The 13313-nt window shown below is 32.4% G+C and overlaps 1 protein-coding gene across 1 annotated transcript; it reads right to left on the bottom strand.

Moving 5' to 3' along the window:
- Nucleotides 1-1528: 1528 nt before the first annotated feature.
- On the bottom strand, nucleotides 1529-12855 carry LOC148285775 (uncharacterized). Its single transcript, XM_088227087.1, has 6 exons — nucleotides 12417-12855; nucleotides 12159-12305; nucleotides 7638-7880; nucleotides 7266-7379; nucleotides 6555-6873; nucleotides 1529-2993 (listed from the first exon to the last, which is right to left on the bottom strand). Exons 2-6 carry the CDS (start codon nucleotides 12288-12290, stop codon nucleotides 2710-2712), a joined length of 1092 nt encoding a protein of 363 aa, XP_088083213.1. The 5' UTR covers nucleotides 12291-12305; nucleotides 12417-12855; the 3' UTR covers nucleotides 1529-2709.
- Nucleotides 12856-13313: the final 458 nt, after the last annotated feature.

Genomic DNA, 13313 nt, shown 5'->3' with positions numbered 1-13313 from the left:
AAAACAGTTACCCTTCCGAAACACCTAAAACACTTTCACGAAAATAAATTAAATCGTTTAAAAAAACAAACTAAATCACCAAGCGCAGAAGTAAATTGAAAAAAATATATCGCTTCGCGCGAAAAATTCAACACCCCGCTGCACCGCGCTACGGCCTAACTTAAAATCTTCATGCAAAATACCTACCTACCAGTGGCGAATGGTGATTTTATTTAAAGGTTAGCTATAAAAAAATATAATGCAAGTAATATATACTATAAATTGATATTTTTCTGTAGTTCTATGTGATACAACAACTCGCATCCATGAAATCAACTGAAACGATGTGCCTTCGTGATAAATAGATATATTATCCATTACTTTAATGCATAACTCATTAAATAATAAATAGCACTATGAATTTAGTCGATATTAGGTATCAAATTGAAATGTCAAATGGCCCAATTGTTCTAGAAATTAATAGTGCAAAAAAAAAGGGGCCGTGTCGATCGCCATATGTCCCGAAATATGACGCGTGAAAGTAATTATGGTCTTATGTCAAAAGTAACAACTCAAAGAAAAATAGTCCTCAATAAATAGTGCTTGAAATACTGTTTTCCAAATCAAGAATCTTCTTATGTCAAAAGTAACAACTCAAAGAAAAATAGCCCTCAATAAATAGTGCTTGAAATACTGTTTTCCAAATCAAGAATCTTCAAATAATTTGTGTAATCTGCAAGTTTAATCTAGGAGAAAAAACTAGCACTGGGGTTAAGACATTCAAAATATAGTATACTTATTTGTATGAAAAAATAAGCTGGAATAATCGGCTAGTTTCTTGGCTCACCGCAGGCGCTGGGCGCGCCTTATTAATGTAAGGATAAAAATACAAACGGTGTAAATGATTTCAAATAAATAGTTATTATTTATTTGTTTTTCTGTAAATAAAGTTACAGTAAAACATTATTATGGTAAGCTGCGCATAATCGCTTCTATACACGGTTCGCTCCTGCTACTTACTCATATTATAATCTCCCAAGGACGAAGTACATACACATGTAGGCATGGAACCCCCCCCCCCCTCCCCGGCCCATCTCAATTCTCCCCTCCACCAACCTTTGACCATTCATGTACAGATCTAGGTACCTTACCTACTTCCTAACCACAGAGACAGGGGACGGACCCAATCTCGGTCAATGAATGAACGAAATGAACTAGATATCCAAATGATACATTTAGTTCGGCGCTCTTTTCGTTTGCGAACTAACTGACCGAGATGTGAGAAATGTATCTCTAGTTCAATGTTTCCGACCTTGTCAGTACGACCGGGTCGTTCACGAACTACACACTCCTCTGCATACCAGCCAATGTCAAAAACAAAAACTTTTATGCTTCTTAGACCGGGGCTGGTATTCCGAACACATTTACAGCGCACTATAATGTGTATTTGGTATGTAAAAACGCGCTATGCCTTTAATATGATTTTAATAATGTAAAAGGAAAGGAGAATGGATTCTGTTGACTGTGGATGCAAATAAAAATACCGTTATTATAAGTAGCAGCCATTAAGCACATTTTTTTGTAAGTGAGATTACTTTATTTGCCAGCTGTATTTATTTAAAAAGGTTCAATTATGATTAAGATTTTAGACATCAGGGAATCCTGTATCGAGGGTTTGTTTCCTTGATTATTATCCTAATATTTGAGCCAAAATACTATTCTGAGGCATGACATAGTAATTTCCTATGTATACATATCTCGAATGAATGAAACATTTTAAAAATATTCTTAGGGCCAATTTTAATTATTACAATCATAAACTGATAAATATTCCAGGAACAAAGCTGCTTTTAAGTGTTTAAATAAATTATGTTCACTGTGAAACTAGAAGCTGATTTTATATAATCCAAACATAATGCACAAATATGTACATAATATTATGTACATACCATAAAATGCCCTCTAATGTAAGATAATGAGTAAGTTAAATATGCATATTTTTTCATTATTAGGTGTTAAAAATTGGCTTAAGGCAACTGGAAAAATTTAATAATCAATGTCTAAAATTGAGTTTTTATCTTGTTCAGATATTATAAGGAAATACTGATTAAACTTACAATTATTTTGTTTTCCATTTTATATGGGGTTAGTAACAAACTCGGTTAAATTAACCACGGAGAAGCTTAGAATAAATCGCAAAAGTTATGTATGGTCCCATAGTATTCTTCCAAATGGAGTTATGGTTCAGTGTGTACATTTTGGTATTTCAAGACTAGAAGATAACCAAAACAAGGTTATGTATAACCACCATGATTATTTATTATTAATACTATTCAATAACTATCTATACAATCACCTCCAGTCATACACGGTCATATTTAACATCACACATAAATATATATACACACACACATACTGTAAAATTAAGACCTTAAATTCATACTTTATATTAGCTGAATATCTTTTATGAAATGTTAAACAACTGCCTGGAGAACTTCGGAAGCTGAAGGAATTTTTCTGGAATTAAGTATCATTTTCTTCTTCAGGAACATTAAAATTCTGTTTTCATGATTTGGATTAATGATTAAAATAAGGAATGAATGTTACGAAATAACTATCAATGCATCCTACATTTAAACAAATGTCTCCGCGCTGAAAACCTAAAATGACACCTTATGGGTATGGCCACAAATACAGCACTGAAATGTTTCATAATAATTACGACTTAACTTAGACAGTAACATCGGTTTGCTCGCTTTTATTGCTAGTATTTTCATCCGTAACTTCTGTTAACACAAATGTAGAATTTTTTTCTAGTTGAATATATTCTTGATATGCTTGATCATTCGAAATATTTCTAAAGAAGGATCCTGACCCTTTATAAGTGTAATGACTTTCATCAAAATTATATCTCAAACCTAAAACAATATTAAATGCCGAAGCGTCATAGCTATGACAGCCAGAATATCTGTATTGGGGTTTCTTGTCAAATCGGCAGCCTCCTGATTGGGCACCTAAAAATAAAGGATAATTATATTAAAGACACATTAAACAGTTCATTGCAAGTAACTTGTTTTGTTGTGTATTGTGACACCTTCGGGTAGGAGGGGGGCTATCTTAATAAAAAAATGTTGTAAAAAAATATTTTTTTTGTACATTGGCATACAGAATATTTTTGTAACTAGTCTTTTGTGGGAAGACGGAGATAAAAAAAGAGATAGGAAATGTTTCTTCAGGCGTAATTTGAAAATAGATACAGTATCATTATTATTATTGATAACTTATATGGCGGCATTTTTATAATATAATAATAAATTAAGGGAGTTTTACAAAGTAATTCTATGAATATTGATTTAAGCAAAACTTTTCAATAAAACAATTTATTTTGCTGTCACACGCTTCAGATTTATACAAATAAAAGAACAGGTGGGTTTTAAGTTTTTCCGAAACATTCCATGCCAAAGTACCTACGACCGCAAATGCGGTTTCACCGAATTTAGTGCGCTGGTTGTGTACAGGTATAAGGGGTCTTCCTATTGCCGTAGATGTAGCTGATGTTAGCGTAAGACATATGTTATCTAGTACATCAGGAATGCATAGCTCTTTTAGATATTCGGGGGCAGAGTTGTGCAGTAACAGAGTTTGTAATCCACCCTCTGTCCACAGAGAATTACATTAGCTACGTTTTCCAAAACGTAGCTAATGTAATTCTCGAAGTAGTGGAGTGATATAACTCTGACTTAAACTAAAGATATGACTGAAATTTCAAAAATAAGCCTCTGTGCGGCGTTTAATACAGACTATAGGCGAATAATTTTATTAATTGGTAGACCTGCGTAGATACCATACAATAATAGACACTATAAAAGCATTTATTAATTACCAGGCGGCATCAACAGTCAAATTTATGCATATGCATTTGATTTATCTCAGCTGGTAGAAGTATGAACTTATTGTCCTAATAATTGAACACCAAGAGAAAGGTCAGAATAAACTCTTAAAAGACTGTGCTGAAAAATCCCTTTGCAAATGGTGCTGTAACATCGCCAAGATATTTTGAAATACAGGTATTTAAAAACAAAAATATACAGTCGAACTTGGTTATCACGAGGAAGACGGGACCGAATAAATTTGCTCGTTATAAGCATTACTCGTTATACCAGAGAAAGGTTTTATAAATCCAATCGCCATTGCATATTGTCACTATTGATAATTATAATTAACTCTTGTGTGGCTGTGATGTCACACAAGTCGACATAGGACACGAGACTTGATATATCTCTTTTCTTTTTAAATGATGAATTCGTATTTTTTGTAATCTTCAAATGGACATTTTCACACCCGATTTGGAAAGTAAAATTTGTATAACTATGCTAAATGTTAATAAAAAAAAAATATCCTTGTTACGCGAAGAATGAATGTCCGCGAATTCAGCAAACATGTATACATATACCTTATACAAGAGAGAGCACGAAGATAGAAGTCATAACAAGGAATACAGAGTCGGTGTTCTGCGGCGGGTGTCGTCTAAAACTGATTTAGTCTTCAGTCGGTTGATGACAATGATGGGGGACGCACGCGCGTAACATGAGCGGCATGCTTGTGGTTTTTAATTTATTTTGCTATAACAGGGCTAAATTATATGTTTATTTGCATAAATTGTGGAAAAGGAATTATTGTCTCCATGTTTTTAATTTTTTTCAAATGTCTGAACTTTAGAATATTAAGTCTTTTATTAGTAGTAACACGATGTTACATCACCGCGCACAAAGGGATTATTTACCAGTCTTTTAAGAGTTAATGCTTGCAAACATATCAGTTTCTAAATTTCAAATTCAGATAAATAAACGTTTATATTTTTTTACAATGTTGACAATGTGATAAGGATAGAGAAAAAAATTTATACACTTCAACATATTTCACACCACGTTCTATTTTACATATAATTGCCACGTTTTCGCAAATCGAAACACTTCTGCTTATTAGTAGTCATGTTTATAATTCAAGGGTTAGGCTTTAACTTATCTGACATCACCTACCTGTAATGTTCATTATGCACCTGACCATAGAACATTAATAAAAAACATTGTAAAAACCCCCAAAATGAAGATGTCATTCATGAACTACAAAAGAAGTTGTAAATTGTAATGAGGTGCCGAGCCTGAGCTTACTAAGTTCACAAAGCTTGGAATATTTTACACGCAATTCCAACCATATGAAACATTTAAGTTTGTAAGTGAAAATTCTTGATGGAAGTTCATTGTAATTTATTATATAAATAAAACACGAGTGATACTTTAATCCACAAATTTGGAATATCCAGTGACCGGTTTCATCGCTTTCGCGACATCTTCGAGACTCAAGTCACTCAACTCAAGTCTCGAAGATGTCGCGAAAGCGATGAAACCGGTCACTGGATATTCCAAATTTGTGGATTAAAGTATCACTCGTGTTTTATTTATATAATAAATCCAACCATATGTTTGATACTTTGTCAATGTTGTCGGTCAAAACACCACTTAGGTACTTAAACACTTACATAATATCATAAACGCAAACCGATCCAACGCCCAGCGGCATCGGTATTAAGTTAGTCCCCCATTTGGATTTTATTACTTAGGTTCTTATTTTGACAATGATGTTTTTAAACAATTGAAGAGTTTTTGCTCAGCTGTTGACAATATTTTTGTTCAGTTTGTCTGAGAATCTGAGAAGATGCTCGTTATAAAAGTGAATAAATGTATGGAGAAAACTACAAACTAAAATGTCAACTAATGTTTCCTCTTATATCCGATATCTCACTATTTCCTTGATTGTTATAACCAAGTTCGACTATATATATTTACTGTTTCAATAGTCTATTTTCCATAATTTATCAAAATAATACAATTGGGACTTGTAATAGCAAAGTATGACTTCATTATTTTTTTATTTTTTTGAAAGAGATATATCGAGTCTTGTATTCTATGTAATCCAAATTTCATTCAGGGGTGCTATTCTGAATCACTCTCGTGACACACGTAAATACACAAGATAATACAGCCGCAAAAGCGATTGGAATACCAGCCCAGGTAGTGCCATATTTTATTAGTGCATCCATCAATACAGATTAAGTCAACAGGCACACTCTTCTCGCCTGGTTTACAAAAAAAATAAAACTGTGTCCACTGTGTAGCAGTGAGACCACAATCGATATTGTTCTCTTTATATTTAATGTGTAGGAGATAGAAAAATGATTGAGGAATTAAGGTTTGGTGAGTTTTTACCCTGGAATACAAATGCATATTCTTTTTCATAAAGATGTAAACTATACACATATGTGTTTGATTACAAATACTATGGATTTTCTCCAGGCAATATTATGTTAGAAGTAGAAGCATCTTTTATAGTGGATGGGAAATTGTTTAATATTCTAGGCTAATGGCGAATGAATTAGTGAAGGAGGAATTATGAGTGGTTATTAAAAGTGAACCATTGGTAAGAAAACAAAGGGGCAAGCCATGATTCGATGAGTGTTGATATTTTTCACAGAGGTTTACAATATACATACTTATTATACTGATAAAATAACATACCAATAGGAAATATGCAATCCGGTGTGAGTGCACATTGGACCCAAGGCATCATAATGTTATTGGTGATAGATTCGGATTGTACTATGACTAATCGAACAACTTCAACCATTGGTAAAAACAAAAAACTATCAGCATCTGTCCGAAAGTATTCGAACATCTTGGGATGTGTCAGTGATGAAACTGCTGGTCGTATAGGCCATGTTATTATGCCGATTCCGTCCACAGCATCTTTATACAGTTCGGAAATTTTATTTGGTTCACCAATAAATCGTTGATCACATTCCAAGTATACAATAGCACCAACTTTTGTTAGAGCATCCTGTGGAAAAACATTTAATTAGTACAGTTGATTATATTTCGCAGCAGTACATTAATCATTTATACAAAAAAGATAGATATGCATAAAAAATATTTTTGAATTAAAATTTCTAAATTTACTGAAGCATATTCACATGATTATATTCAATACAAGCAATGAGAACTCAAACACTTGTCATTAGATAACGAAAGTATACGTAATAATTCTATTTTTTTAATAATAAAAAGATAATGTGTTCAGATAGTATATTTATCCATCATTAATATCCTTTCTATATATTCAGTTATAAAACCCTTTTGCCCTCATATAGACTGCACCTAAGTTAACTACATAATATTCCTTCAATTAGTTAATCCATTTCTAAGAAGAAATAATGAACGGATGAAACCTACCTGTATGACCAATGGTCTAAAAGCATGTAATCTTTCTTCAACTACATGAGATGGAAATGTTTCTAAGTCAAAATTGATGACCATGCATTTGGAGTTATTACAGTGTGTAAGAATCTGAAAACAAAATCTATTTTTAATATTACATTTATATTATTTATAAATTTAATTCTATTGTTTTTTATGCATAAAAATAAACCTATGGAGACATAAAAATCTCTAAGTTAAATTGCATTTTTATATCAAATGCTGAAGAATAAAACTATTCTACTATAATATATTATTTAAGCAAATAATTATAATAACAAATGTATAAAATAAATGTTTCATTTAATTTAAATTAATCTAAAATCTAATCAATTAAATAGATGTTACCAAATTCAGCGTATATTTGGTTAGTCCTAAGTCATAGAGAATCAGTGTGTGATTTGGCAATTTCAAAGCAATATTCCGGATTAGACCAACTGCTTGAATTTGTTGTCCTTCAAGTACATAACTAACAATAGCTGGAACTGAAGTATTATGCCAGCTCGGTCGTGCTGTTCCTTTGAGTCCCAAAATATTTAAATACTTTTCATCAGTCACCAAATGCTTTTCTTCGGCATCCTTTAAATTTTCCTGTAAAAGTATGAAATCATTAGTAATTCATAGACTGGAAAATTTCGCAATTACGATAAAACAAAAAATAGGGCAAAATTCGGTGTTTTTTTTTAATAACCCAAAATTCGGTGTTTTTGGAAAATAATAAGCTTATCAAGCTTTGCATAGCCATAAAATATTTCACGGAATATTTTATGTCGCTAACTTCAGGCTCGTTTCTCTGGATCATTCTATTAAATCTTGGCTTGAATTAAATTGGAGGTCACATTTGTTTTCATAAGGGCTTCATCGCTTGCCAGTTCACCTCCTACTGCTAGTTTTTTACCAACAACCGCCACCACTTACCATTGCCACCGACCATCGCTTATTCCTTATGTTTCCGACTACCGATTCTGCTCCCGTTAATGATCATCACTATTTACCGACCACCGCTTATTCCTAATGTTTACGTCTACCGATTTTACTCCCGCTACATTTTCACTTTTTGGATTTTCACCCCAAAATGCTGAAAGTAAGCGTTTCTGCGTACGTTCGTGCCTCACAATATTCAAGCTATGGTTTTTACGCCACCGATGAAACTGTTGTTATGTGGCGATTCTGCAATATGACGATATCATGGGAACGAAAGGATTCTTGTGAAAAACATATTCATGGTGTGAAACATAGAAAAAATGCCGAGAAGAATTCAGCTTGCACTACAAAGCAATCTTCGATTTTTTCGGTGATAAATGATGTTACCAGAAGACAAGTTGCTGTTACGGAATTGGCTAAAGACACGACTGAAACCCTTATTAAAGCCAACATACCTTTGGAAAAACTCGATGATCCGCATACAAATAATGTCAGGGCTATAATAGATGCCCTGAAAGACTACAATATTGAGTATACAAATGTGAAGAGTGTAGTGACAGATTCAGCGCGTTACATGACTAAATGTGTTGAGACGTTGAAGGTAGTTTTGGGTGACCATCTTTTGCATGTGCAGTGTTGGGCACATAAACTAGACTTGGTTGGCAATTTTTGGATGAAGGAGTTTGCAGAGCTCAACAATGCAATCTCAAAATCTTTGATATTTGGTTTATATAGTTTACTTTATACATAAAAATAAACTTTGCCATGTGTGTTAATGTTTGTGAAACTCACCATCAAAGTGTTATTTAAATTCCAAAGTAACAAAAGTAGTTTGAAAGTAATTTGTTTATTTTTTTTATTTTGAAAATTGCCATAAATGTTAAACATTAAAAATGCATTTGAGATGTTTAGGTGCGTTTGAAAGTCATCAGCTCACATTTATATTCCGTGCTTTATGTAATATTTGCTTAATTTTTTGTATTCAGTTTTTCAAAAAATATATTACAAGTTAGTTTATAATATGTACTTTATATTCAGTGTTTTTAATGTTGTATTATTGTAAAATAAATATTTTTAATGCAAAAAAACAACGCTTTTGACTTTTATTATCAACCCGTGTACTCAAATTGGTTCTAAGAAATAACACCGCCAGTTTTCAAAAATAACACCGCTTTTGACAAAAAATAACATCGCTTTTTACAAATAATAACTCCGCTGTTTTCCGGTCTCTAGAATTCATGATCTGTGCCACAACGATACAACATATTTAATAAAATGGGATTTATTATTTATATTTAAATTTATTTCAACAGAGAGGGAAAACATTTTTGAGAAAGGAATATGGAAATCTAGGCATTTACAGGGCTTATGACCTGTCATTGGCTGGTTTAAGTAGCCACTTTACACACTGTGTAACATTCACCATTCTGCCCATGTTTGAACATCCACATTTCCTCAACTTTTCCATCTGTTGACTTTTAAAAGCCTAGATTTCCATATTCCTTTCTCAAAAATGTTTTCCCTCTCTGTTGAAATAAATTTAAATATGAACAACTCCCTAGGGAGGAAATTCAGCCAGTCTGCAAGCATTTGGACATAATCAAACATTGTTGTTTATTATTTATGTTTAAAGCATCAACTTTGTGGTCAAACATTTTGACTAATGTTAGTCAATATTAGTATATAACCACTTACCGACTTTTTTAGTCTACCGGTTTTAAGACGTACCCGTCTCTTCATCAGGACACTCACTACACCAACATGCGAATACTAAAATACACCTCCACCTTCACCATCACCGTAGTATATATACAGGTTGTTCTTTAAACCCTGTCACATCCGAAACCACGATGATCAGTATGAGCAAGAAGACATATTGGCACATAATTTTATTTTTTTTAAATGAATAAAATTTACAAAAATAAAATATTTAAAAACAAATGGTTGCTTACTTCTGCAGGGGAGAAACGAACAGGGAGAAGTCTGATATACCGTAAACCACGCGGCGGGGCCCCCTTGCTTCTCCCCTGCAGAAGTACGCAACCATTTGTTCTTTTAAATATATTCTTTTAAAAAAATTGTTCATTCTAAATTATTTTTTTAATATGCTAATATGTCTTCTTGCCCATACTAATCATCGTGGTTTCGGATGTGACAGGGTTTAAAGAACACCCTGTATATATACTACGGTGATGGTGAAGGTGTATTTTAGTATTTGCATGTTGGTGAAGTTAGTGTCCTGACGAAGAGACGAGTATGTCTCAAAACCGGTATACTAAAAAAGTCGGTAAGTGGTTGTATACTAATATTTACTAACATTAGTTAAAATGAGATTTATTTAGGCAATGCCTTACCAAAAAACCACGCTACCATAAACACAAAAAATCTTGTAAGGAAAGAAAGAATATTATTATTAAAGTAGGGGCAGGTAGCTATCAGCTGATATGCCTCTACCTCGTCTTCCTGGTAAGCTTATTTCGCTTCCTTTATATGTCAAATTTGGTTTTGAATGTATTACGGATGGTGGCATAAATATTTCTTGAGGCGGACAATTCCATTGTTCAAGTATTTTGTAAAACTTTTTATTAATATTGGTGGTTATTATTTTAATGAGTCATTGCCTATGATAACTGCAGGAATTATTCAAAAAAAGAAAGAGGCTTTGAGAAAACAATAAATTTGTTGTTTTATGCACCGCTTCCCTGAGATTACGAATAAAGAACAAGTTTCTCTTCCTAGTCGTTAAAATAAAATGAAGTACCAAAATGTGTATCATCATTAAAAATTATTAAAGGAATAGTTCCGAGATATTTTCAAAATAAACTAAAAAATAATGAGTTCTTTCATAACTATGCAACAAGAGGATCTAAAAATATAAGACTGGAAAAGAAATCAAAAGTAATGCCCCAGAACTGCCTTATGTACAAGGGAATACAAATATTTGAGGAAATGCCAGAAAGCATAAAAAATTTAATAAATGTAAATATATTTCAAATTAAATGTAAAAAGTATATATGTGAAAAATATTAGGTAATATATAGTGTAAATAGTGAATATAATTAATGAAAATGTACATATGAAACAGTGAATATTATAAATTAGGATATTAAGTGTATAATAGTGATAAATAATGTTAGAATAAGTATAGATGTAATATTGTGTTGTAAATATATATTAGATTATGTTAATCATAGAACTAAATAAAATAAATAATAATAATAATAATAATAATTATGGTTTGAAAAATCAATAATATTTTATTTACTTTAGTTTGGGCTTGTGCAGTAATTGTTTTGTATATAGAATTGTAAGAAAGGTTCTAAGCTGTGCACATCGAGACTTTTTAAATTTTCTTCTTAAACTTCTAGTGGAACAGAATGAGGAACTTTAGCCCTACAGGAAATTGGATACAAAAAATGTTTTCTTACGCGGGGTAAAAATTAGAGCATTAAATTGTACGACAAAGTTCCTTGAAAATGTACAGAAAAAATAATAAAAAATATTTTGATAAAACCGCACTACTTTAAATGACGTCACTGGTTCATGTGAATCAACCTATGATCTGAGAGCTATGGAAGATTTCCGGTCTGCTTGTCGCTTTTGGACCAATAGGAAGAACTGAATGAGAATAAGCGGAAATGAACCTCTGACGTTACACGCGGAGTTATTTCAGAAATACAAAACTTTGAATAATCGTAGCGCCGATAATACGATATATAAAAATTAAAAAAAAAAATTTTTGACTTAGTTTAACAGTCTATTAACAAATAAAAAAAATTAAAAAAACTACTGAACTTCCTCATTTAATAAAATTATTTATTTATTGTTTTTCTGTGCCAAACTTAATTTTAAAAAATAATAAAAAAGTTGACACTAAGATTGTGCAAGTTGTTTGTGTACACTTACTTTTCTGATATAAATTTATGGCAAATTAAAATATCTCACCTGGAAATTCTTTATATGTTGATGAGTCTGAGATACAATGTTTTGAAGTGATTCGGGTTTTTGAGAGTTAAATATGATTAACAGTAAACCGGTCGCAAAAACGGAAAATATAAAGAAACCCTTGGTTCTCATGGCTGGTAATCATATCTGAAAGAAAAATATGTACACAATTGTGTGATTCTGTATTAGGTACCGTTTGTACAACATCCTTCAAACATTCATCTGAAATTATAGTTAGATTCACAAAGTAAATGTTACCTGTTTGCAAATCGAAGATTTATGATTACATTTCTAGACGTAAAATCAGATATATAAAAGCAATTTCATTCAAACATATCTGCCAATATTTGTCATTCTAATGGCTCGTTACAAAAACTATATCGTAGGTCACACTAACAACACAGACTCAATCATAATGGTAATAATTGAGTACGAAAATATGAGCAACAAGAAGATAATTTTAAATACTTCGGGGAGCTAGAATTAGAAATAATATCATTTCGCATTCAAGATTTGACAGTAAACAGGAGGCACTATAAAATCGATAGGAAAGAACGAAACGAATGAAATTTACGAGACAGAGACAGACAAATTTATCGCGTGCTTAGACAAAACCCCATCTACGAAGGCCTGGATACTAAAGTCAAGATAGCGGCAACAGACCAATCTTCGCTGCCATCTTGATTTTAAAATGTGCAATAAACAACTGTCAAAAATGTCAAATTCAGACAAACAAACAAACAAACAAACCATCACGTCGTTTTCCCGTAAGGGTAGGCAGAGAGGATAGAACGCCACAACACTCTATCTTTGCATACAGATCTCGCTTCCTCTACATTCATACATCTTCTCATGCACGCGCGCTGATTATTCCGACTTTTGACATGTCCATCTTTAAGTATTTGTTGGATTTAGTCATGCCATGTCTTTCTTGGTCTTCTTCTATTTCTGCATCCATCAACATTCGCATTGTTAATATTTTTAGCCGTTCTCTTGCTGTTCATTCGTTCTACATGTCCAAACCAGCGCAGAGCTCCTTTCTTGATTTTGTCGATAATGCTTGTCTCAGCCTTACATAATGTACGGATCTCAACATTTGTGCATCTATCGTACATAGTTTTACGACACATTCACCTGAGAGATCGCATTTCGACA

Source organism: Micrasema longulum, unplaced genomic scaffold (genome assembly GCF_059751315.1).
Source record: "Micrasema longulum isolate JH-2025_06_02 unplaced genomic scaffold, ASM5975131v1 h1tg000007l, whole genome shotgun sequence".
Lineage (NCBI taxonomy): Eukaryota > Metazoa > Arthropoda > Insecta > Trichoptera > Brachycentridae > Micrasema > Micrasema longulum.
Note: the sequence above shows the minus strand (reverse complement) of the source record. Positions and strands in the feature narration are given on the sequence as shown.

Coding starts and splice junctions, on each gene's coding strand:
- LOC148285775 (XM_088227087.1), bottom strand. CDS start 12,290: ATGAGAACCAAGGGTTTCTTTATATTTTCCGTTTTTGCGACCGGTTTA. Junction 7,881..12,158: donor AACATATAAAGAATTTCCAG/GTGAGATATTTT, acceptor ATACTTTTACAG/GAAAATTTAAAGGATGCCGA. Junction 7,380..7,637: donor CCAAATATACGCTGAATTTG/GTAACATCTATT, acceptor TTTTGTTTTCAG/ATTCTTACACACTGTAATAA.